The sequence below is a fragment of the Panthera pardus genome, unplaced genomic scaffold, assembly GCF_024362965.1.
Source record: "Panthera pardus isolate Hobbes unplaced genomic scaffold, ASM2436296v1 HiC_scaffold_18, whole genome shotgun sequence".
NCBI lineage: Eukaryota > Metazoa > Chordata > Mammalia > Carnivora > Felidae > Panthera > Panthera pardus.
This window is the reverse complement of record NW_026526743.1, coordinates 6,398,570-6,423,054: the sequence shown is the minus strand read 5'-3', so window position 1 is coordinate 6,423,054 and position 24,485 is coordinate 6,398,570. Positions and strand designations below refer to the sequence as shown.

Here is a 24,485-nt window from a genome sequence, read left to right as displayed (position 1 = left end):
ATGGCCATCCTGAGAGCGTGATTGGTCCGCCGGTGGGAGGGGGCGGAAAGGCAGCGCGTCCGACCAATGGGGAGCCGGGAAGGGCGTGAATGGCGGGCCCGGGACAGAGCGGCTCGGTGGGTGCAGAGACAGCGAATTCCAGCTGGGGCGGTGGGTCGCCCTCCTGTGGTCTAGAGGAGACCCCTGAGGCCCAGAAAGAGGGAGTGAGGGGTGTGCCCAGGGTGGAAGCAGGCCTGGGGTTCCAACGCTGGCCTTTGAGTCAAGAGTCAGAAACTTATCAAGAGACCCAAGCACTTTACAAGAAAGGGAACTTAAGTCCTTGCAACCCCGCTCAGTCTCAGTTTCCCCATCTGTACTGCACCTGCCTCCCAGGGTGACGTTTGTAATATTTAGACTCTGTGCTTGGGAATGGGGTTGAGAAAAAAGCTCGGAATGAAATCCAAACTAGTCCCAATTCATGTCGGCCTTTTTGATCTCTGTGACCTCATCTCTTACCACGATCCCCCTGCTTACTCTGCTTCAGCCACCTCAGGGCCTTTGCACATTCTTTCTCCTGTGCCCAGAACCCCAGACCTTTTCTCAGCCAGCTCCTTCTTGTCATTCAAGGCTTTCCCTGAGCACCAGATGTCAGACAGCCACTCCATCAGGTCTCTGCTTTATTTTCTTCACAGCACTAATTCCAATCTGAAATTGGAAGTTTATGTTGCATTTTTTTAAATTTTTTTTAACGTTTATTTATTTTTGAGACAGAGAGAGACAGAGCATGAACAGGGGAGGGTCAGAGAGAGAGGGAGACACAGAATCTGAAACAGGCTCCAGGCTCTAAGCTGTCAGCAGAGAGCCCGACGCGGGGCTCGAACTCACAGACCGTGAGATCATGACCTGAGCCGAAGTCGGACGCTTAACCGACCAAGCCACCCAGGCGCCCCTATGTTGCATTTTAAAAAGGTACCGGCATATTCATTTATTGTCGATCAACCCTACCTGTGCCCTGCCCCCCAAACCCCTTAAATGTTTATTTAACAGTTTATTCACTGCCGAATCCTCAGCACCTAGATGGGGCCTGACACATAGTAGGTGCTCAGTACATATTTGAGAATAAATGAGACAAGACCAGACATTAGGCAGAGATGAGCCAAGGTGAGAGGGAACTGGAGTGGCAGACACTGAGAAGATGGGGCTGGGGAAAAAGAAGAGAGAAGTTGGGGGTGTGGGAGAGTGTGAGGGGCACCTCTGGCAGAGGCAGAAGTGGGGGACATGCACCGGGGAGCCCCGTGAGGCCGTGGTCATAGGTGGGGGTCTGGGCTTGATTCATGTTCCCAGGGGCTTCCAGGAGGGGAGTGGATGGGACAAGGAGTTCCTGGGGGTGTTTGCTGAGCTATCATGAAGGGGACCTCTGATTTGTCCCGGGGTGGGGGTGGGTGGGTTGGGCATCATGGGGAGCAGCTCCCCCAGCCCTCAGGGGTTCCCTGAGAGTGACAGGCACAAGGCACCTCCCACCTGCCCACCCAGTCCCCCTCAGGAGCCCAGAGCCCGTCCACTTCCTCCAGTGCATTCGGGGTAGGGGGCAGGCGGTTATAGAAGTGTGAGGCCTGCCTCAGGTCTGGCTGGCCCCAAGCACAGTGGGATAGACCAGATGGCACTGAGGGACACTCTGGGGTGAGTGCAATGTCATCAAAGAGGTCGAGGGTGGAGGCGTCCAGGGCGGCGAGACTTGGGCCGGGGCTGGCGCAGGGCTCCTCAGTGGGGGCCACAGCACAGGCCACCCCCAGGAAGGGGGACGGAGGCGGCGGGGGTGGCCTTCGGGGTGGCGGTCTCTGGGGAGGTGCCTTCTGAGACAGGATAGACAGGGCCAGGCGCTGGGTGGCAGCCTCAATGTTGGCAAACTGCCTGCAGAGAGACAGACATACGAGCTGTGTGGCTGTCAAGCATTCGCCTCCTGTTTGCCCTCCCGGGAGTGGTTTCCCTCTTCCTTTCCTCTCCATCTTTTTTCTCCGTGCTAGTCTCCCCGCCCCTGGGTCCATTTTCTTGAGTCTGACAATTCAGTTTTTCCAATCCCGTTCATAGGGGAGCCCTGAACGGCTGTGGGGTTTGTGTACTGCACAAGGCAGCAAGTCCAGTTCCGCTATAATGCACGTCTTTTGTCATTTACATTTATTATGGCCACATTCCAACATATAAAAGTGAAAAACGGGGGCGCCTGGGTGGCTCGTCGGTTAAGCGTCTGACTCCGGTCAGACGCTTGGTCTCACGGTTTGTGAGTTTGAGCCCTGCTTCCGGCTCTGTACTGACAGTTCAGAGCCTGCTTGGGATTCGCTCTCTCTGCCCGCCCCCACACCCCCCCCCCCGCCCCCACCCCCTGCTAGCTCTCTCTCTCTCAAAAAAACAAACTTAGGGGGAGAAAAGTAAAAAAGCATCAGAAGGAAAGGATGCTTTAACAAATGTTTTTCACACAAAGGCACACTGTGGGCTAGGGGTGCACCTGTAACACTGATGCCCTGTGACTTCTACTTCCGGCAGAGCTCTTAAATCTGCCCACCTCTCATCTCCACCAATTCTTGGTTCAAGTCGCCAGCATTTCCCACCTGGATGACTACAGCTGCCACTGCACTGGCCTCCCCCACCCAGCATTCCTATCCCTCAAGAACTATATGGATGGATCTGACAGCGATGGGCTCAGTATTGTCCCCCTAAAATTCGTATGTTGAAGTTTTAGCCCCCAGTATCTTAGAATGTGACTGTATTTGGAGACCCCTGAGGGTGGTCTCTCATCCAACGAGAGATTAGGGCCCGTGGAGGGAAGACCACGTGGAGACACAGGCCACCTACAAACCAAGGAGAGAGGCCTCACCCTGCCAGCACCTGGTCTCGGATTGGGTGAGAAAGTAAATTTCTGTTGTTTCAGCCGCCCAGCCTGTGGTGCTCGGTTCTGGCAGGTCGATTTCTGTCACTCAAAGCTAAACATTAATTTTTTTTTTAAATGGGGTGACCCAGTGACAGAGAAATCACGATGGCAGCTTCTGGGAAGGAGACACGATGAGGGTCTCCGGGGGCCAGAAGTGCCCTGTTCCTGGATCTGAGTGTTGCTTACACGAGTGGGTTCCTTTTGGGAGCATTCATCAAGCTCTATGCTGACAATGTGTGCATTTCTTGTAGTTTTTTTTTTCCTTTTTTTTTAAGTTTTGTTTATTTTTGAGAGAGCACAAGTGGAGAGGGGCAGAGAGAGAAGGAGACACAGAATCCGAAGCAGGCTCCAGGCTCCGAGTTGTCAGCACAGAGTCCGTCGCGGGGCTCCAACTCACGAACCGTGAGATCGTGACCTGAGCCGAAGGTGGACACTGAACTGACTGAGCCACCCAGCCCCCTCTCCCCCAAAGGTTTTATTTAAAAAGGAGTCTGATGGGGGCGGCTGGGTGGCTCAGTCGGTTGAGCGGCCGACTTCGGGTCAGGTCACGATCTCACAGCTCGTGACTTCGAGCCCTGCATCGGGCTCTGTGCTGATGGCTCAGAGCCTGGAGCCTGTTTCGGATTCTGTGCCTCCCTCTCTCTCTGACCCTCCCCCGTTCATGCTCTGTCTCTCTCTGTCTCAAAAATAAACGTTAAAAAAAATTAAAAAAAAATAAAAATGAGTCTGATGTTGTATGTTTCTGTTTACATGAAATGTCCACAATAGGCAAATCCCCAGAGACAGAAAGCAGATTGGTGTCTGTCAGGTTCTGGGGAAGGAGGGGTGGAGAGTGACTGCCTATTACTAATGGGTATGGGATCTCCTTTGGGGGTGATGAAAATGTTCTGGAACCAGACAGAGGTAATCGGTCGCCAAACATTACGAACGTAGGAAACACCCACGAAGCGTCCGCTTTAAAATATTCGAAATGGTGAATTTCACGTCGTGTATATTTTACCACAAGAAAATAGGCTTAGAAATAAGTTAGTAAGAGCTGACATTCTGGAACTGTCTCTGGAGCTAAGGAGGATAGTTCTACTCTGAGTGCCCCTGGGAAAAGTTCAGAGAGGGCAGGTCAGGTTAAATGACAGAGAATGGGAGGGGCAGAAGGGGGAGCTGATTTGAACAAACTTAAGTATAAATGACACTTAGGGCCGAAGAGTCATGACGTGTGTGACTTACTACAGCTCTTTTAGGACGATAGGTGAAGGAAGTAGGCTAAGATGTCATCGGCAGTGAAGTGTAACAGTGGTGCGTGAGTGGCAGCATTTCTCAAACTTGAGTGCCCGGCCTAACACCCGGAGGGCTGATGGGAACACAGGTCCTTGGGCCCCGGAACTTTGGGTTCTGCAGGCCCCGGGGTGGCGTCCAAGAAGCTGTGTTTCTGGCACATCGCCACGCCATGCTGAGGTGCTGACGCTGCTGGTCTGGGGTCCAGATGCAGACCAGATGCCGCTGGCCTGCTGCATCAGACAACTGTCGTGACGTTTCTGTGGGCTGGAAATCCTTCACAACGAAAAGCCAAAAATCCATGTCCAGGGTGGGAGGGGGGCTCCTGAGGGGGCAGGGCCTGAGGGGACCTGGGGGGAGGAGGAGGAGGACGTGGGTGGGAAGATGCTGAAGGTAGTTTGCCTCTGACCTGGATTTTCTCACGGTGAGCCCGGGCGCTCAGGGGAATATACTCCATAGCTGCCTGTGCCGCCTCGTGGGTGGCCTGGGTCTCTGGGGAGTATGTGGCAGGGCCAGGCGTGGGGGTGGGAATATCTGGGATGCTATAGGAGAGAAGCTGGCCCTGGGGAGTGGGGAAGCTGAGCTGGGGAGGGTAGAGGGGGGACGTGGGAGGTGAGAGACAGACATTAGCACGGGGTCCAGACTGGGAGTGAGCAGGGAGGCCTCCAGGTTGGGGCTGCAGATGGGGAGGGGTCCTTGAAGTGGTTGACAAGGGGGGCTGGGGAGGAGTTAGAAGGCTCGCTCTGGGACGAAGGGCTGGACCGTGTTTGGGGAGATGCATGTTTTCCTCTTCGATAATGGGTTTGTAGAGTGGTGGTGGTGAACATTCTGGGCTGGTCAGGGCTGGGCATTCTGGTGGAAGGGGGTTTGCAGTGTGGAGGCAGGAGTTAGGCTGGACGAGGCACCTATTTGCTCAAATTTGGTTCCAAGACCTCCTGGGACAAGATTCTGGGCTGGCTGGGAGGAACAACCTACTTGCAGAAAAGCAGGTCCTTGGACGAGTAACTTCGTCTCTCTGTGCCTCAGTTTCCTCTTTGAGAAATGGGGATCGTAATAACATCTACTTCCTGGGGTTACTATGGGGGATTAATGAGTTCCTATTCATTGTGAGTGAGTATTACCAGTTACCACTAAAGTACTTAGAACAAGCACCCGGCACATATGAGTGTTGATCACCACCATCATCGCCATTATTATCACCACCATCACTATCACCATGACGAGACTCCTTGTCTGCAATGTGAGGACAAAGTCAACCTACTGTGCAGGTCTCTTGGGAGCATTAAGTGACATATTATATGTCAAAGCCTCAGTGTGGTGTACCTGACACCTGAAAGTGCTCAAAAAGTGGTCACTGTCACAGAGTGAGGAGAGAGCACAGGCTAGGGTGGGATGGGGCTGGGCGGGGTGTGAGAGCGGGGACAGGCTTGAGCAGACAACTGAGGAGCTGAGGTTCCCATCTACACTCCCAGAGACGGCGAAGGACATTGCCCCACAAAGCGAACAGGATGGGCAAAGGCCAAGAAGTTGGATGGTCAAGTGCTAAATGGGGAGCTCCTGTTTCTTTAGAACCTACTTCCCTCCCCCCTGTCCCCCTTTCACCCTATTCTGGCCACATTGGTCCTCAAACATTCCAGGGATGTTCCTGCCTCAGGGTCTTTGCACTTGCTGCCCCTTGCCTGGAATGCTCTTCCCTCAGACATCCACAGGTCTTATCCTCTGGCTTCAGTCAGGTCTTGGCTCTGTTGGCACCTTCTCAGCCGAGCCTTCCCTGACACCTTACCCAGTCCTTCCCCCACCCCCGCGTGCCCTCCATAGCACTTATCACCTTATAACATGCCATATCATTTTAAAAAATTGAAGTGAAATTCACATAACTGAACCCCTTTACACGTGCAGTTCAGTGGCATTTAGGACATTCACAGTGTGCAACTACCACCTCTAATTAGTTCCAGAACTTTTCATCACCCCGGGAAGAAACCATGAACCCCCTGCCAATCACGCACCACCCCCACTTGCCTCCAGAGGTGCCTCCTCTGGCCCCGCTACCCCGCTTTCTGGCTCTGCCTGTTCTAGACATTGCACACAAATGGAATCATACAACAGGTGGCCTTTTGTGTCTGGCTTCTTTCACACGGGATCGATCAGCTTTCCAAGGTTGGTCCATGTAGCGTCATACTGTCTCACTGACATTATGTGGCTGTCCCTTGCCGGCCACCTTCCTGCTGGAACACAAGCTCTATGAAGGCAGGGAATTTTGTCCGCCTTGCGCTAATGGATCTCGGGCCTGGCCCACAGTCTATGCTCAATAAACGCATCCTGAGTGTTGATTGCGTCCAGCCCTGGGGTCCCCTTCTCTCTGTTCTGTCTGAGCCTGGTCTCCCCGCCTCTGAGGTGTCTGACCCCGACCCCTCCCCCTCTGCCCATCTCCCACCCTCCACCCCTCCTCACCTGCAGATCTGGTTGTGCAGAAACCTCCTGTGGTTGGGCCTCCTTTTGGGGGGCCGGGTCCTCCGAGGGTGTAGGGCACGTAGCACGTGGGCGGCTGCCCCACTCACGAAGGCACACAGCTCCCGAGGGCTGGGCTCAGAGCCCCCAGAGGCTGTGGGGGCCCCGGGGTGCATGGCTGGGGTGATCTGGAATAGCCCCTCCACAGTATTGCTGCTGGTCAGAAAGCTGCTTCCACATCTGAGGAGAGAGGAGCAGCCGGGGCTGGGGGCTCGGGGCTGGGGAGGCAGACAGGAGGAGAGAGGGCTCTGGGCAGGGTAGGTCGACTCTGGAGGGGGGCCACCGCTCTGGTTGGAGGAGACAGGGCCCTGAGAATTAGGGCAGGCCCTCCCTCCGGTGCCTCATCCCCACCTCCTGGAGGCTGGATGCTGAGCTTTGAGGAGCCCGTGGGTGGAGGCTGATATAGGAAGGTGAGGGGGGGGGGGTTTATGTGTGCCCCCCAGGGGCCCAATTAGCACATAGTTGGACCTGGGATATGGGACAGGGCAGCATGGTGGGGGGCAGAGAAAGGCGCCTGGAGATAGCCAATTAAGGGGACAAAGGCCTCGTTAGGGAAGCGAGGCCAGGGGCTGAGTCAACCGGCAGCGATTAGCGTTGAGGACCTTTAATTGGAGGGGAGGGGAGGGGAGGGGGCGGCAGGAGGCTTGGGTGCAGGCTGGGAGGGAGGGGGAGATGACCTTCGGGAGGGCTGCCGGAAGCCTTCAGCTGTGGAGCCCGACGCTTGGACACCGACTCTGCCCACCTACCTCCAGACGCACCTGCCTGGGCCTCCCTGCCTCTCTGTGCCCCGGGCCCAACCTCCTGGGGAAACTGAGGCTCAGAGAGCAGGGCTTGCCTGTGCCCAAGGCCTCCAGCCAGCCGGAAGGGCTGGCTTCTGTGCAAGAGGGTTGATCCCCAAACCCTGACTTTCCGCCAGAGCGGCTAGTGAGTAGGGGAGAGGGGAGGATACACGTGCTGGCCCAGCTGGTTGCTCAGGTGGGTGACGCTAGGGACTGTTTTTGGCGCAGCCTGGCTGTGGCCGTGGGAGGGGAAGACAAAACATGGGTGTGTGGTTTCCCTTAAGGCATTTTACTGAGGGACTGGGGGGCCCTTGGTATTCGGGGAGGCAGAGAACAGACTGGGGCATGGCGGGGTGGAGAGGCTGGCTCCGGCGGGGGCGGGGGCGGGGGTGGGAAGGGGGTCCTCTTGTCTCTGGAAGGGCGCTGGCCGGAGTGGGGGGGACCCTGGTCTGGGCTGGTGTAGGGATAGGTGCTGCGGAGCTTGTTGTGAGGGGGCCGCGCGGAAGGTTCGCGTTGGGGGGCGTGCGGGTCACCTGTGGCTACACACTCAGGCACACCCAGTGCCTCATAACCACGTGCACTGATTGTCTTGCACTTCTGGAGGTCAGAAGTCCGAGGCGGCTCTTACGAGCTGAAATCAAGGTGTTCCATCTGGAGGCGGCGGAGGGAGAATCCATCCGCCCCCCCCCCCCCAACCCCGTGACTTTTCCGGCTGCCAGAGGCGCCGGAGACTTCTCCTAGCTCACGCTGCGAGTTAAGTGGCAGAGCCCGGACCCGGAGGTGGCTCAATGTGGGCCCGACACCGTGTGTTTGCACGGCAGGTCTGTCTGCTGCAGGGCCAGCAGCAGGGGGTCAGCGCAGGGCTCCGACGGGGACCACCAGGCAGGCAGGCTGTGCCAGCAGCGGGCGGCCGCTTGGCCTCCCTCCTCAATCTCTGTCTTGGCCTGGGCAAGTCGTGTGTGTGTGTTTGCCTGTGTGCGCACAGCCTGGACGCGCATGTGGTGTTGTGGAATCGCCTGGAAGCTTTCCCGTCCTGTTACTTTCAGGCCCCGCGGGGAACGCAGAAGGTCGCTTGGCAGGGGGCTGTTAAGGGAGTGGACCCCCGGGTCTCTGGAGAATTGGAGGTCAGCGCTCAGGCTCAAGGACGGCCGCCACTGCGTGGCGGGGGCCCGACCTTTGCTAGCCCACCTCCAGGAGCGGGCTTGCACCCATGCCACCAGGAGCCGAGGGCGACATCTGCTAGCCAGCCCTGTCCCACCGACGGGCAGGGTCGGGAACACACGTAGGGCCACCGGCCGTTCTGGCTCTGGCCTGGGGACGCGCCACCAGGGGGCGCCAACATCCCAGGCAGGGCCGGGAGGCCGTGCGGAAGCAGGCTCACCCTCACTCACCCTTGGGCCCCCCTCCTCTTCTCTGGTGGTGGATAAGAGTCACCCACAGCTGGGGACTGGCTTCATCTGATGTTTGTTGAGGACCCGCCCTTCCCGCTATTACAAGGTATATACACAGGCTCCCTTCCCCTCGTCCCAGCCCTTGCAATTAGAGGCGGGTTATTTCATAAACATTTATTGAGCACCTACAGTAGACCGAGAATGTAGCAGTGAGCGAGACTAGCACAGTCTGTCCCTGGAGGAGTCTGGGAGTGAGATGCCGACAAACAAGAAAAGACCGGTTCAGGGTGTGCTGGACAGTAAGTTGGATGCTGGATGGGGGGAGCGTCCTGCTTCAGATGGAGAAGCCCTCTCTGAGAAGGTGACAATTGTCCTGCAACCTGAGCGGAAGAGGGGGCAGCCAGGAGCTTCCCAGGCAAAGGGCACAGGGCATGCAAAGGCCCTGAGGCAGGAGCAAGCTTGAATGAGGTGAGAGAGAGGGAAGGATAGGAGGAGGTGAAGTCAGAGAAGGGGACAGGGGCCAGACCTGAAGGGCTTTGTAGGCCAAGTAGGAGTTGGGTTTTGAAGGTAAGAGTGACGAGGGCCATGCTGAGTTCGATGTAGGGGTAGCGTCGAGACCTCAGGGCCCTGCCCAAAACTTCCTTTGCTGTCTTTACACCTAGAATGTGGAGACCCCACTCCTAAACCCCCCTCCAATATGGGGAGGGGGAATCGAGAAGCTGAGATGTCAGGGCCAGGCCAGGAGCCCAGGCAAAACTTGTCTGTCCTTGCCCCCATTGTGCTCATCTCCCACCTCTCCACCTAGTCCCAGAGGGACTCTGGTTCCCTTAAAATTTATTGTGAAAATGTACAGGTGTCAGGTTCCTGGTGTTTCCAACCCAGAACTCTGAGAGGCCAACACTATTATATTTATTTCCCATGTTTTCTTCTGAGAAGAGGGATGTTATGGGCTAAATTGTGACTCCCCAAATTCGTCCGTTGAAGTCCTAACCCCCATATCTCAAAATGTGACTGTGTTCAGAAATAAGGTCTTTATTTTTTAAAAATGTTTATTTTTGAGAGAGAGAGGTGGGGAGGGGCAGGGAGAGAGGGAGACAGAATCTGAAGTAGGCTCCAGGCTCTGAGCTGTCAGCACAGAGCCGGACACGGGGCTCAAACTCACAGACTACGAGATCATGACCTGAGCTGAAGTCGGACACTTAACCAACTGAGCCACCCAGGTGCCCCAGAGATAAGGGCTTTAAAGAGGTGATTAAGTTAAAATGAAGTCATATGTCTGAGCCTAATCCAGTTTGCCTGGTGTCCTTATAAGAAGAGGAGATTTGGATACAGACAGGTACAGGTAGACCATGTGAAGACACGAGGAGAAGACAGATGTCTACAAGCCAAGGACAGAGGCCTCAGGAGAAACCAACCCTGCCCACACCTTGATCTTGGACTTCTAGTCTCTGGAAATGTAAGAAAATAAATTTCTGTTGCTTAAGCCACCCAGCCTGTGGGACTTTGTTAGGGTGGCCCTAGCAAAGTAACACAGAAGTGTATTAGTTATCTATGCTGTGTAACAAACCCCCGCAAATACCATGGCATGGAACAGCGTATACTAATTTTCTCCCAGTTTGCATGGGTCAGGAGTCCAGGCACCACGGCTCACTGGGTCCTCTGCTCAGGGCCTCGTGAGGCTGCAGTCAAGATGTAGGCGGGGGCTGCAGTCTCATCTGGGGTTCGGGTCCTCTTCTAGGTTCACAGGGAAGTATTCATTTCCTCACATCTATAGAATTCGTGGAGGTGGATGGCTTCAAGGCCAGCAGGAAAATCACTGATGTTTCACATCTCTGACTTCTAGACCCAGTTTTAAAGTTTGCCTGATTATATCAGGCCCACCCCGGAACAACCTTCCCGTGTTAGGGTTCTTCGGGGAAGCAAAACTAATAGGATCCATATCTACCTGTATCTACATCATCTATATCTATATCTATAGCTATCTGTATCTATTCTATCTATACATACAGTCAGAGACACACAGAGATGTTATATATATTTTATATATAAAGAGATTTACTATAAGGTATTGGCTTGTGCCATTATGGAGGCTGAGAAGTCCCATGATCTGCCATCGGTGTGCTGGAGCCCAGGAAAGCCGGTGGTGTGGTTCCAAGTCTTAAGAACCAGACAGTCCATGGTGTGGATCCCAGCGTGGGTCTGAAGGTCTGAGAACCAGAAGCGCAGAGGGCCGGCAAAGATCCACGTTCCCGGCTCAGTCAGGTAGAGAGGGAATCCAACCTTCCGCCCTTTTGTTCTAGTCAGGACCCCCGTGGATTGGGTGATGCCCACCCACCCTGGGGAGGGCCGTTGGCTTTACTCAGTCTACTTATGCAAATGCTAATCTCTTCCGGAAACACCTTGGCAGACACGCCCGGAAATCGTGTTTCACCAGATACCTGGGCATCCTGTGGTTCAGTTGGTGGACACGTAAGATTAATCATTACATTTCCTTTTGATTGACATCAGCTGATGGGGAGCCTTGATTGCACTTGCCAAAATCCCTTCACCTTTGCCAAATCACATAACCTATCGCAGGAGTGCCATCCATCATGTCCGCAGGCCACCTGAAGAAAAGGCACTTGGTGTACAAGGACATGGGTCATTGGGGATCATCACGGAAAGTGGCAGCCACTCCTGGGGAGGGCAGTTGGTGTGTATCTGTCTCTGGCCACATTTCTGTACTTAAAACAGATGAATCTGTTTTCTTTCCTTTTCACTTTTATTTTTTTAAGTTTATTTATTTATTTTGAGAGAGACAGGGACAGCGCAAGTGGGGGAGGGGCAGAGAGAGGGAGACAGAGATTCCCAAGCAGGGCCCCCCGACACTGCCAGCGCAGAGCCTGGTGCGGGGCTGGAACTCACCAAACCGTGAGATCGTGACCTGAGCCGAAACCCGAAGTCAGGCGCTTAACTGACTGAGCCACCCAGGCACACCCGGAATCTGTTTTCTAGGTACAGATGGGACTGTGTGACCTGGTGTCAGCCCTGGTTCCCCCAGGGATGGGCGGGGAGGCTCCTCTGGCTCCCATGCACTGGGCCATGACCACGCATGTGGGGACCTGCCAGATAGGGCTTGGATGGGGGCAGATAGACTCTGGGGCTGGAGACACCCTCAGAAAATCACTTCCGGGTTACAGGAATCACTTCCTGGCTGTAGGATGTATATCACTTCCTGGTCCTGTGTCTGGCCAAGAGACTTTAGAGGGCCTCTATTTGCCACCCCCTCCTCTCACCACCACCACCACCCCCCCCCCCCCCGCCCCGCATTGAAGTGAGGATAACACCCCTTCCCTGGAAAGAGGCCCATTCGGGCAGGGCTGGCTGGGCACCCATGGGAGCCACAAAAGATGTCAAAAAGGAGCATCCTTAGTCTGTGGGAGAAACAGGCCAGCCCTCTTGGCTCCTGCCCACACCCCAGCCCCCCTGCTTAAAGTGCATCTCTGCTCTCCTCCTGCACTAGGGTGAAAATGGATATTCTACTTTTAGTCTTTGGCCCTGGGAATCCTGTCTTTGGTCCAGATACCTCCTGTTGCGTGTCAGGGGGAGACCGGTGCTCCAGGACAGCCCCCACCCCAGCCCCTCATCCTCTCCTCTCTAAGCGCAGGTGGCGCCGTTACCAAGGCAACGGACTGAATGGCCCAAACCACGATCCAGGGTCCACTCAGCCCAACACCACACACCTTCTCCTTCCAGAGGGAAGGGATGTGGGTTGGAGGGCTTAAGCATGTGGGGACCAGGAGCATTGGTGCGGGCACAGCGAGTGGGGCCTGAGCCCTTCCCCACCCTGTGATCAAAAAGACTCTAGTCCTTGTTGGACCACCTTGGAGCTGGACTGTTCCAGAAGCCCAGGACACACCTCCCACCACCCACAGTATGGCTGGCAGGGTTGGGGGGGGGGGGCGTCTAGTGTGAGGAAGAGGGAAAGGTCCAGGTTCCCCACTTACTTCCAGGGTTTCTCTTCTCCTTTGACTACCAGTGAGGGTGGGGCTGCCTTTCTCTGGAAGTGTGTGTATGTGTCGTCCTTATCAACTTTTTTTTGGCTGACAGCTTTAGGATGGGGATAGAGAGGGACAACCTCCCATGCACACAGGACTTTGGGGCACGAGTAATAGCCTAGGTCCCTGGGAAGGGTCAGGTAGGTTTGGGCTGCCTTCAAAGCCTGCAGTCCCCACTCCCAGCTCTGTCCTCTGGGATGAATGGTTCATCTGGCTGGCCAGGTGGGGGAGAGGGGTTCAGAGGGACTGGGCTGGATAAGATGCCTGATCTAGTTGGACGGGGCTAGTATCCCCTGGAGAGAAGGTGGAGGTCAGGGACAGGGGCGCTGCTAACCACCCTACGGTGCACAGGATGGCCCTCAAAACAAAGAACAATCTGGCCCAAGCGTCACTAGTGTCAAGGCTGAGAGACTGTTGGGTGACATGCAGAAGTCACCAAGGCTGAAGCCGTGGTGGGGTGACTTGGAAAGGAGGGAGAGGGGATCCAGGACAACTCAGTGGTTCCCTAAGCCCCCAGGCCTCCAAGGAGCAAGCACAGCAGGGTCCAGCTTCCCGGGACAACCGCACACTCCCGGGAACTGCGTGCACGTGGGACCTCTGCAGGGTGGGGGTGTGGGTGTGAACAGAAGCCCTGCGGGCCTCAGTTTCCCCGGCAGGGAAATTTTAGAGATCCAGGGACTGGGCGTGGCGGTCAGGCCAGGAATGACCACACCCTTGATGGGCTAGGCCCGTTCGGAAACCGCGCAGCTGGAGAGCAATTCTAGGACAGAGGAGAGGGAATCGGTAGTAAAACACGGGGAACGTGAGACCCCGCCTCCGGGCGGGTCTTCCCAGGCCTTGGGCTGACTTCGGACACAGCCGAAACGACGGGGCCGTCGAGGTCCGGGGAGGACTACAACTCCCACGATGCCGTGCGCCGCCTGCGCCGGGGAGCGAGCGACGGCCGCAGGCTAGCGGGAGGGGTGGGGCGGGGCCTCGGCGCACGTGGCGTCGTGACGCGCCGACGGCGACGTCGGGGTTTGTGTGCGCGAGAGGCTGCCGATAAAGGTTGGGTGCCTCGCGCCGGGGGCTGTTGGGAGGGAGCGCGCCCCCGCCCCCCTCCCACGCCCCCACTCCTCTCCCGCCGCTGCCGGGGCCCCGTCTTCCCGTCGGCCCCCGCGGGAAGGCCCTGGGTCTCTCCCGCTCATTCCCCGGGTCGGGGCCGCAGGTGAGAGACCGGAGGGGTGGGGGTGGGGGGAGGGACCGGAGGGCGGAGACGTTGGGGAAATGGGGGAGCGTGAAACCGGAAGGGATGCCTTAAAGGGAAGGGCGCCACTTCACCTCCGATTTTTGTCCACCAGGCCGGCTCCTCCCTCTTAAAGGGCAAGGGGCTGCTTTTCAGAGGGGCGGGGCAGGTTCTGCAGTTCCCCGCAGCTTCCCGCTTTTTATTCTCTGAGGAAGGATTATCTCGCGAAGGAGCACTGGCAGTGCCCCAAACTTTGAAGGAAGAGCCTCTGAGTCCCGGTGGCTTCCAACCAGACACTAGCTTAGCTCAACAAAGGTGGAGATTGGTGTGCCCTAGGAGCACCCTCTTAAAGGGGAAGTCGGGCCTGATGGAAGGGTGTGGTCCGGCCTTTTGAAGGGGATGCTCTTTATTGGACTAGATGGGTCCAGCTCTTCCAGAGAGCCGATGGCTCCTGTCTAAGGCGTGCTCGGCCTTCTGAAAGGCACGTGCAGCTTCCTGGGATAATTAGTGTCTTAAAGGACTTGCTTACATTTTAAAGAGGATGTTCATCTTGTTTTTGTTTTTTTAACTTTTTTTTAACATTTATTTTTGAGAGAGAGAGACGGAGAGTGAGCGGAGGAGGGACAGAGAGAGAGGGACACAGAGAATTTGAAGCAGGCTCCAGACTCGGAGCTGTCAGCACAGAGCCCCACATGGGGCACAAACTCAACGCAAGATCATGACCTGAGCCGAAGTTGGACGCTCAACCGACTGAGCCCCCCCAGGCGCCCCGAGGATGCTAAGTCATCTTTTTTTTTTTTAAAGAGAATCTTTATAGCCTGTCCAGAGGGGATGCCCAGCCCTTTTACATTCAAGATGTGTGCTCACTCTGTGCCAGATGTTATTTTAGGCTCTGGGGTGCAACAGTGATTGAGATGCCACAAACATTTAGAGGGGAGAGGCTAGGGATGCTGCTAAACACTGTGCAGTGCTCGGGACTGGTCCCTCGACACTGGTCCAGCCCCGAATCGCAACAGTGCTGAGGTTGGGAAACCCTGCTTAAAAGCAGGTTAGAAGGTGCTGAGTGCTAGAGAGAACAATAGAAAGAGGGGAAAGAGAACGGGGAGTGTTGGAAGGGGTTGCAGATGTAGGTCCAGTGCAGGGAATGTCTCCCTGAAGCGACCTGTCAGCAAGGACACTGTCGGGAAGGGGCTCCAGGCGCCGACTAGATGACGTGGGGGGAGAGGCTAGAGGAGGTCAGGGAGGGGAGGAGGCTGTGGGCACGTATGAGATGTATCTCCTCTGAAATGGGAGCTGTAGAAGCTTGTGGCACGTTCCCTGCAGCCTCTGTGTTGGGAACATACCAGAGGTAGGAAAGGAAGAGGGGTGGAAACAGGGAGATCTGTTTTGGGAGACTGTTGCAGCTGTCCAGGAGGGACACGTTGGTGCCCTGGACAAAGGTGACAATGAGGGGCTTGGAGAGAAGTGGCCAGGTTCCAAATATGTCCCTGCTGGAACAAGGGAACCGGCTGACGGATTGGTCATAGACGGTGAGAGAACGAGAGGGTGGTGAGGAAGAATAGAGGGGTTTTCGGGGATGGAGAAGATTGTGGGTGAAGAAGGGAGAAAGCAGGAGCAAAAAAGAAAAAGAGATTTGGGGCATGTTAAGTGTGAGTTGTCTGCTAGGCGTCCCTATGACAACTGTAGCAGGGTTTGGAGTTCAAAGGAGAGGTGTCAGATCTGCATTTTGGAGTCCTTCTGTTTAGACGGAGATCCTGAGGGTGAGTGAGGGCTCCCAGGGACAGAGTATGGATGAAGAAGGAGTCCAAGGGTCGGCAGAGCCCTGGGCTCTCCCACATTCACAAGTCAGGGAGACGAGAAGGAACCAGTGCCCGAAAGCGAGGAGAGTGGCTTAAGGAGGGAGGGACCCCGTAGGGATTGAGGAGGGGCCGTGGAATTTAGCACCAGGGAGGCCATGAATGGAGTGGAGGGTCTGAGTGGTGGGGTTTGAGATGGGAAAGAGCATGTATTGACCGCACGTTTGAGTTGCTTTGCTGCAAAGGGGATGGGGAGAAATAAAGCCATAGCTAGAGGCAGTAGTGGGGTGAAGGCTTTTTTTTATATTTTTAATTTTTTTAATGTTTGTTTTTGAGAGAGAGAGGGAGAGAGCATGAGTGGAGGAGGGGCAGGGAGAGAGGGAGACACAGAATCTGAAGCAGGCTCCAAGCTCTGAGCTGTCAGCACAGAGCCCTGTGCGGGGTTCAAACCCACAAACCACGAGATCATCAGCTCTTAACCAACTGAGCCACCCAGGTGCCCCTGAAGGGTTTTAAGTTTATTTTTGAGAGAAAGTGTGAGCAGGGGAGGACAGAGGAAGAGAGAGAATCCCAAGCAGGCTCTGAACCATCAGCACAGAGCCTGACGTGGGGCTCAAACCCACGGACCATAAGATCATGACCTGAGCCAAAATCAAGAGTCAGTGCTTGCCAGCTGAGCCACCCAGATGCCCCTGTTGGTTGTTAAGGGAGGTGCAGCTTGTGGGTACCCAGATGGGAACGGTCCAGGAGAGGAGGAAAGTAGGTGGGAAGTCCGAGTCTGTGGGCCAGAGGCGGGCAGGTGGGAGGGTGGTGCACGGATTCTCAGCCTCAGCACTGCTGCCGTTTGGGACTGGAGCATTCTTTGCTGTGCTGGGCCGTCCCATGCACTGTAGGGTGTCGACCAGTATCCCTGGTGTCCCCCTCGCTAGATGCCAGGAGCACCGGCCCCTCCAGTCGTGACAACTTAGCGTCTGCAGGCTCTGCCAGATGGCCCCTGGGGTGGGAGAGTCGATCTCCTTGAGAATCACCGCTACAGTGGTTGGGATGTGGCGACATTCTCTTCTGATTGCATTTATGTTTTCAGTGACCAGATCAATGGCAGGATCACCTGCTAAAAGCAGGAGGGGAGAGGAGAGGTTTGAGGGGAACAGAAACATGTCTGAGTACCACCTGTTGGGTGGGAGTGAATGGACTAGAAAAATGCAGGTATGAGCAGTGCCGGGAACTTGGAGATTCGTGGGCATGAGTGCAGAGGGAGACCCGGACTAGGGGCGCCTGGCTGGCTCCGTGGTAAAGCATGTGACTCTTGGCCTCGGAGTTGTCAGTTCGGGCCCCATGCTGGGTGTGGAAGTTACTTAAAAAAAAAAACAAAAAAAAACATTTTTTTGTGGTTTTTTTTTTTTTTTAAAGGGAGACGGAAGCCAGGCAGGAAGCGAGGAGGTGGATGGGTGTGGAAGGTGCAGCGTGGCTATGGATCTGGTGGAGTCTAGGGATTTTCGGTTAATGTGGAGAGGAAATAGGCAAGCAGCAGTGGGGGGTGGAGTGTGGAATGCTCGAAGGGGCTCTAGTTACAGTGGCTGGGAACTGGCGTTGAGGCAGGGTGGACGAGGAGCTCCTCAGAGGGAGCGGGCTCAAGCATCAGAAGCCGGGGTGTAGAGAGAGCCCAGGCCATCCTCAGGGACAGTGTCTGTCTTTAGAGGGGAGGAGCTTGGCCCTAAAGGACGCGCTTGGCCTCCTAAAGACCACGCCCAGCCTTCTCACACTTGTCCAGCCTCCTGGCGAGGGGATGACCAGCATGCTGTGGCGGGTGAGCACTCCTCCCAGTTTGCCAGAAGTTTCTGCGTTGGCACCTAAGGTCTTGCTTTGGCGCAGCCCTGGGCCACCGGGGGCCCTGATCCTGAGGGAGGCGTCCTGCCGCGCGCGTGGGCCGGGGACGCACCCTCTGCCGCTTCCAGGGCGAACGTGTGCGTCCAGGTTGAGGGGACCGGCGTTGGGGCGGAGGTGGGGCGGGGTCCCGCCTTCCCCTGACGCCGAGTCCCCCACCAGGTGTGATGGTCGGCTCCCACGCGGACATGGCGCCCGCCTCCACCTCCGAGGGGCCGGCGGAGAAGCCGGGCCCCGCGGCCCCCGCCCCGACGGCCCAGTACGAGTGCGGGGAGTGCGGCAAGTCGTTCCGGTGGTCGTCCCGGCTCCTCCACCACCAGCGCACGCACACCGGCGAGCGGCCCTACAAGTGCCCCGAGTGCCCCAAGGCCTTCAAGGGCTCCTCCGCCCTGCTCTACCACCAGCGGGGCCACACGGGCGAGCGGCCCTACCAGTGCCCCGACTGCCCCAAGGCCTTCAAGCGCTCGTCGCTGCTGCAGATCCACCGCAGCGTGCACACCGGCCTGCGGGCCTTCACCTGCGGCCAGTGCGGCCTGGCCTTCAAGTGGTCGTCGCACTACCAGTACCACCTGCGGCAGCACACGGGCGAGCGGCCCTACCCGTGCCCCGACTGCCCCAAGGCCTTCAAGAACTCGTCCAGCCTGCGGCGCCACCGGCACGTGCACACGGGCGAGCGGCCCTACACCTGCGGCGTCTGCGGCAAGAGCTTTACCCAGAGCACCAACCTGCGGCAGCACCAGCGCGTGCACACGGGCGAGCGGCCCTTCCGCTGCCCGCTCTGCCCCAAGACCTTCACGCACTCGTCCAACCTGCTGCTGCACCAGCGCACCCACGGGGCGGCGGCCGCCGCCGCCACCGCCGCCCCCGCCCCGCCGCAGCACGAGCCCGGCGCCAAGGTCTTGGTGTCCGACGCCTACCTGCACGCGCCCGCGCCGCCCCCGCCCCCCGCGCCCCCGCCCGTGGTGCCCGAGCTCTTCCTGGCCGCGGCAGAGACCACGGTGGAGCTGGTGTACCGCTGCGACGGCTGCGAGCTGGGCTTCGGCAGCGAGGAGCTGCTCTTGGAGCACCAGCCCTGCCCGGGGCCCGAGGCGGCGACGCCGCCCCAGGACGGGCAGGCCACCGCGACGCCCAAGGCGGACGCTGCCCCGCCGCCCTCGCGGTCCCCGCCGGCCCCTCCGCCGCAGCCCCCGCCTGCCGCCGCCGCCCCGGGCTTCGCCTGCCTCCCGTGCGGGAAGTCCTTCCGGACGGTGGCCGGCCTCTCCCGCCACCAGCACAGCCACGGGGCGGCCGGCGGGCAGGCGTTCCGCTGCGGCAGCTGCGACGGCGCCTTCCCGCAGCTGGCCAGCCTCCTGGCGCACCAGCAGTGCCACGTGGAAGAGGCGGCCGCGGGGCGCCCGCCCCCCCAGGCGGAGGCCGCCGAGGTCACCTGCCCCCAGGAGCCCCTGGCCCCGGCCGCCGCCGCCGCCGCCCCTGCCGCGCCGGCGCCCGCGCCCGCGCCGGCTTGTGCCGAGCGGCCCTACAAATGCGCCGAGTGCGGCAAGGCCTTCAAGGGCTCCTCGGGGCTGCGCTACCACCTCCGGGACCACACGGGCGAGCGGCCCTACCAGTGCGGCGAGTGCGGCAAGGCCTTCAAGCGCTCGTCGCTGCTCGCCATCCACCAGCGCGTGCACACCGGCCTGCGGGCCTTCACCTGCGGCCAGTGCGGCCTCACCTTCAAGTGGTCGTCGCACTACCAGTACCACCTGCGGCTGCACTCGGGCGAGCGGCCGTACGCCTGCGGGGAGTGCGGCAAGGCCTTCCGCAACACGTCGTGCCTGCGGCGCCACCGACACGTGCACACGGGCGAGCGGCCGCACGCCTGCGGCGTCTGCGGCAAGAGCTTCGCGCAGACCTCCAACCTGCGGCAGCACCAGCGCGTGCACACGGGCGAGCGGCCCTTCCGCTGCCCGCTCTGCCCCAAGACCTTCACGCACTCGTCCAACCTGCTGCTGCACCAGCGCACCCACTCGGCCGAGCGCCCCTTCGCCTGCCCCATCTGCGGCCGCAGCTTTGTCATGGCCGCCTACCTGCAGCGGCACCTGAGGACGCACGCCCCGGCCCCCGCGGCCCCCGCCGCCGGCTCGCAGCCCCCCGCCCCGCCGGCCGCCGCCCCGGCCCCGTCTGCCACCCAAGACGTCCACGTTCTCCCCCACCTCCAGGCCACGCTCTCCCTCGAGGTGGCCGGGGGCCCGGCCCAGGCCCCGCCCCCGGGTCAGGCAGCCCCCAACTCCCAGACGTTTCTCCTGGTGCAGACCGCCCAGGGCCTCCAGCTCATCCCCAGCAGCGTGCAGCCCCCCGCGCCCCCGCCCCCACCCGCTCCCGCCAAGCTCATCCTGCTGCCCTCCTCGGGCACTGCGGCGGGGAGCAGCCGTGGCAGGCAGGGCCCACGGGCAGCTGGGAAATCTGGGCAGGGGCCTGGAGTCGTATGGCTGCCAGGTCCTGGGGGACTAGGGGTTCAGGGAGGGGGCAACGCAGGGGCCAGCGGGGGAGGGCAGAGCCTCATCGTCCTGCAGAATGTGGGGGGTGGGGAGGCAGGGGCACAGGAAGTGAGCGGGGTCCAGCTCCAGCCCCTCCGGCCAGCCCCGGAAGTGACCACGGTCCAGCTCCAGCCGGCCCAGGAGGTGACCACGGTCCAGCTCCAGCCGGCCCAGGAGGTGACCACGGTCCAGCTCCAGCCTGTGGCGGGCCAACTGTCCAATCCCAGCGGGGCAGCTGTGACCACGGAGGCCCCCAATCTGCTGGTGGTTCAGAGCGGTGCGGCCGAGGATTTGCTGGCCGGTCCCGGCCCTGGGGAGCCAGGTGACGGTGAGGCCGGTACTGGTGTCGTCCAGGATGTGCTCTTTGAGACGCTGCAGACGGACGAGGGCTTGCAGAGCGTCCTGGTGCTGAGCGGGGCAGATGGGGAGCAGACCCAGCTGTGTGTGCAGGAGGTCGAGACGCTACCCCCTGGGCTGGCTGAGCCACCTGCCCCTGGTCCGCCGGGACAGAAACTGCTCATCATCCGCAGTGCTCCCGCCGCTGAACTGCTGGAGAATAGCAGTGGTGGGGGAGGCGGTGCCACGCTGCAACTGCTGGCCCCACCCCCACCTGGCCAAGCCTCTGTCCCAGTGGGCATCTCCACGGCTCCCGCCTCCCAGATGGTACAAGTGGTACCCACCGGCACTGCACCTGGGGGCATGGCCCCGCAGGCCCTCCCCTCCATCCAGATTGTCCAGACTCTGCCCGCAGTCCAGCTGGTGCACACGTTTTGAGCAGAACCACTGGTATCTCTTCTTGCCCCACACAGAGACCCGGACTCACTGCTTGGGCTGGGCTGGGGGGAGGGGAGCTGCAGGCTGGGCTTGCTAATAAAGACCAGAATCTCCTCCCCTGTGTTTTGTTTTCTTGGCGATGGGTGGGATGAGGGGGAATGTCGTGGTCATAGCCACCGCTTGGGAGCTCAGAGTCTTGTAGCTTTTGCTTCCTGGCTCCCAGGTGACTGACTGCGATTTGGGGCCAGCCACTTCTATGTGAGGTTCAGTTCATCCTTTTAAAAAGATGCAGTGGGGGGCGCCTGGGTGGCTCAGTCTGTTGGGCGTCCGACTTTGGCTCAGGTCATGATCTCACGGTTGGTGAGTTCGATCCCGCATCGGGCTCTGTGCTCACAGCTCAGAGCCTGGAGCCTGCTTCAGATTCTGTGTCTCCCTCTCTCGCTGCCCCTCCTCCGCTCTGTCTCTGTGTCTGTCTCTCAAGTAAACATTAAAAGAAAGTAAAAAGGTGTAGTGGTCACCATAGTGGGGAAGCATTAGAGTCTAGAATCCTGGTTCTGTTTGTTCGCTGTAAGTCACCCCACCGCTCCCCTCATCTGAAAAATGGGTGGGTGGGAGTCCTTATCCCGAAGGTCCTCCCAGAGAGCCCAGGTGGGCTGGGGTGGAGGTTCCTGGGGCGGGTTCTCTGGGAGCTGGTGGGCCCAGGATGCGGCCCCTCCCTCGAAGGCCCCGGAGCCAACGAGAACTAATCCGCTCCCATCACCGCCCCCCCTCCCCCGCCCCCTGTCCCCCACGCTCGGCTCTCCGCTTGTTTAGCAACCAGGGAAGGTCGGGAAGAGACCGTGCGCTCCTCCTCTGCGGGCCGGGTAAGTACCTTGCCCGCCGGGACCCGCCTGCGGCTGCCCCTGTCTCCGCCCCCTACCCCACCCCCGGCGGGGTCGCCGCGTCCAGCTCTGGTCCCTACCGCCCCCCCGCGCAGAATCCTGCCAGGACGCTTGGCAACCGTTGCTAAGGCCGAGTGCAGGCCCCGCCCCCACTGTGCGCGAGCTTGACGTCACTTCCGCAGGCGACCCCTTCCCGACCCTGCCGCCCCCACACCTAGTGGGAAGATTGCAGCCACCTGCAGAGGTTCTTGCGGGCCTGCTCCTGCGGCGCGGGTCGGGGACGACTGTGGGGCAGGGAACGGGGTCCATGCCCTGGCTGGGGCGGGGGGCGGTGTTCCGCTGACTCCCCAGGGCAGTCCCTGAGCCTGGGAGCGAGCCCCGGCTTGCAGGGTGCTGACGTCCGCGGGCGTTTAGAGGGAACCGATTGAGCACCGCGGCGGGCGGGAGCGAGGGGCCGGGAGACTTGACAAAGGTCGCTGGGTGGAGGGTGCATCCCGAGCTGCGCTCGCTTGGGGGCCCCGAGCGTTCCCAGTGTCCTGATCTGGGACACGCTGCTGCGGGTCCCCTTCCCTGGGGCGCGGTGGGGACCAGAGGTGCCCTTCAGTGACCTGCTTGTTTTCACCAGGTGCACGCCTGCTCCCTTGGGGGGCGCGGGAGCCTGGGGGTTGCCATGGCCCCCAGCCACCTGTCCGTGCGGGAGATGAGGGAAGATGAGAAACCCCTGGTGCTGGAGATGCTGAAGGTGAGAACAGGCGCGAGGTGGGGGGCGGGGGGGGGGGCGGGCGGCGGCATTGGGGCGTCTTCAGCCACCTGCCTGAGCCAGCCCGGGCTCCTGGGAAGGGATCTCTTACTCCTAAGCGTCTTCTTGGCTCGGTCCCTTTTTCTAGTGCCTTCTTCCCACCCTTAGGGTCAGAAAGGTTTTCACAGCTGGAGGGCCGTGGGGCGACCCTGGCACAATTGCCTCCTCGTCTCAGACTTTGAGTCTGCCCTGCACCAGCCCGCGGAGCCCGTCCTCCTGCCCACACTCTGCAGAGCAGAGCCCTGGGGCCCCCGCCTGGGACAGCATCTCTTCCCTCCCCGAGTCCTGCCGCCGGCGCCTGCTCGGAACTGGGGCTGTCCTCTGTCCTGTTCAAGGCCTCAGCCTTCCCTGAGCCTCACACCTGCAGCCCCCCTGAACTGGGCGTCCCCCACAGCTCCTGATGCACTCACTCGCTCCGGGTGCCGGGAGCAGATTGTGTCCTGTCCCCTGCCTGTTCCTTGGCTGCAGGGCCCTTGCCCATCTGGGGGCCCCTGCCCCCAGTGCCCGGCACTGTCCACTCCCTCTCTTTTTTCCTGGTGTCTCTTGCCACCGGGCCCCCCTCCTCTGACTGCTCCTTCTGCCCACAGGCTGGCGTGAAGGACACAGAGAACCGCGTGGCCTTGCACGCCCTGACACGGCCACCAGCCCTGCTCCTCCTGGCCGCGGCCAGCAGTGGCCTGCGCTTCGTCCTGGCCTCCTTCGCCCTGGCCCTTCTCCTGCCCGTGTTCCTGGCCGTGGCGGCCATGAAGCTGGGCCTGCGGGCCCGATGGGGCTCACTGCCCCCACCAGGCGGCCTGGGGGGCCCGTGGGTGGCAGTGCGCAGCTCGGGTGACGTGTGTGGGGTGCTGGCCCTGGCCCCAGGCTCCAGTGCTGGGGACGGGGCCCGGGTCACCCGCCTCTCCGTCTCTCGCTGGCACCGCCGTCGAGGTGTGGGCAGGCGGCTGCTGGCCTTTGCCGAGTCCCGGGCTCGAGCCTGGGCGGGAGGCATGGGGGAGCCCCGGGCCCGGCTCGTGGTCCCAGTGGCTGTGGCAGCTTGGGGCGTGGCAGGGATGCTGGAGGGGTGCGGCTACCAGGCTGAGGGCAGCTGGGGCTGCATGGGTTACACGCTTGTAAGAGAATTCAGCAAGGACCTGTGACCGGAGCCAGCCGGGAGGGAGATCACTTCTCGAGCACTCGCCGTGTGCAGGTCCTCCCTGTGTGAACCCCCAGCCCTCTGGGGGCTCACAAACAGGCCTGCAGAGGGCAAGTCGCTCTGCTGCAGGCTGATGTCTGTGTGTAGTGCGTGAACTTCTCAGAGAGGTCAACCTGTGCGGGGGTTTTTGCGCACCGAGAAATCTCGGTCTGTCCGCAAAGGCGGCCCCCTTTGTGGTATGGGCCTGGGAGAGATGTGCGGGGAGGAGGAGAGGGGGCCGGACGAGCGTGTCCGCCTCTTGTGTGTTAAGACTTGGGGCGGGGGCACCCCAAATGGGGGACACAGCCCTCCTGGGAACGGGGTGGAATGCGATGGCTGCAGGGGATGAACAGAGCCTCTGCAGGGGAGGGTCATCGGCTCAGAGAGGCCTGGGCAGGGTCGGGTGGGCGCAGGGTGGGCGCAGGGCTGCCCGAGGCGGTCCCCTCCCGGGAAGGTGAGCCGAGAGGAGCGGCCAGACCCATCTGGATTTTTACACCCGATTGTTAATAAAGCCTGGTCTCGCTCTCTCTGATGCCTTTTCCAGTCC

General features: G+C 59.6%; 3 protein-coding genes across 5 annotated transcripts; 2 read left to right on the top strand and 1 right to left on the bottom strand.

The window, feature by feature from the left end:
* Window positions 1–1,419: 1,419 nt before the first annotated feature.
* On the bottom strand, window positions 1,420–6,847 carry CUNH19orf85 (chromosome unknown C19orf85 homolog). The gene is made up of 2 exons (XM_053905740.1): window positions 6,629–6,847; window positions 1,420–1,890 (listed from the first exon to the last, which is right to left on the bottom strand). The coding sequence occupies exons 1-2, from the start codon at window positions 6,799–6,801 to the stop codon at window positions 1,434–1,436; spliced, it is 630 nt and encodes a 209-aa protein (XP_053761715.1). The 5' UTR covers window positions 6,802–6,847; the 3' UTR covers window positions 1,420–1,433.
* Window positions 6,848–14,030: 7,183 nt separating this feature from the next.
* On the top strand, window positions 14,031–21,201 carry ZNF628 (zinc finger protein 628). Its single transcript, XM_053905739.1, has 3 exons — window positions 14,031–14,099; window positions 17,324–17,720; window positions 17,960–21,201. Exon 3 carries the CDS (start codon window positions 17,965–17,967, stop codon window positions 21,085–21,087), a length of 3,123 nt encoding a protein of 1,040 aa, XP_053761714.1. The 5' UTR covers window positions 14,031–14,099; window positions 17,324–17,720; window positions 17,960–17,964; the 3' UTR covers window positions 21,088–21,201.
* Window positions 21,202–21,836: 635 nt separating this feature from the next.
* Window positions 21,837–24,470, top strand: NAT14 (N-acetyltransferase 14 (putative)). Of its 3 annotated transcripts, none has more exons than XM_019437908.2 (3): window positions 21,837–21,950; window positions 22,594–22,710; window positions 23,355–24,470. In XM_019437908.2, the coding sequence occupies exons 2-3, from the start codon at window positions 22,639–22,641 to the stop codon at window positions 23,901–23,903; spliced, it is 621 nt and encodes a 206-aa protein (XP_019293453.1). In that variant the 5' UTR covers window positions 21,837–21,950; window positions 22,594–22,638; the 3' UTR covers window positions 23,904–24,470. The 3 variants fall into 3 exon arrangements, with proteins under 3 accessions (XP_019293453.1, XP_019293451.1, XP_019293452.1); XM_019437906.2 differs by lacking the exon at window positions 21,837–21,950 and adding an exon at window positions 22,101–22,212; XM_019437907.2 differs by lacking the exon at window positions 21,837–21,950 and adding an exon at window positions 22,120–22,241.
* Window positions 24,471–24,485: the final 15 nt, after the last annotated feature.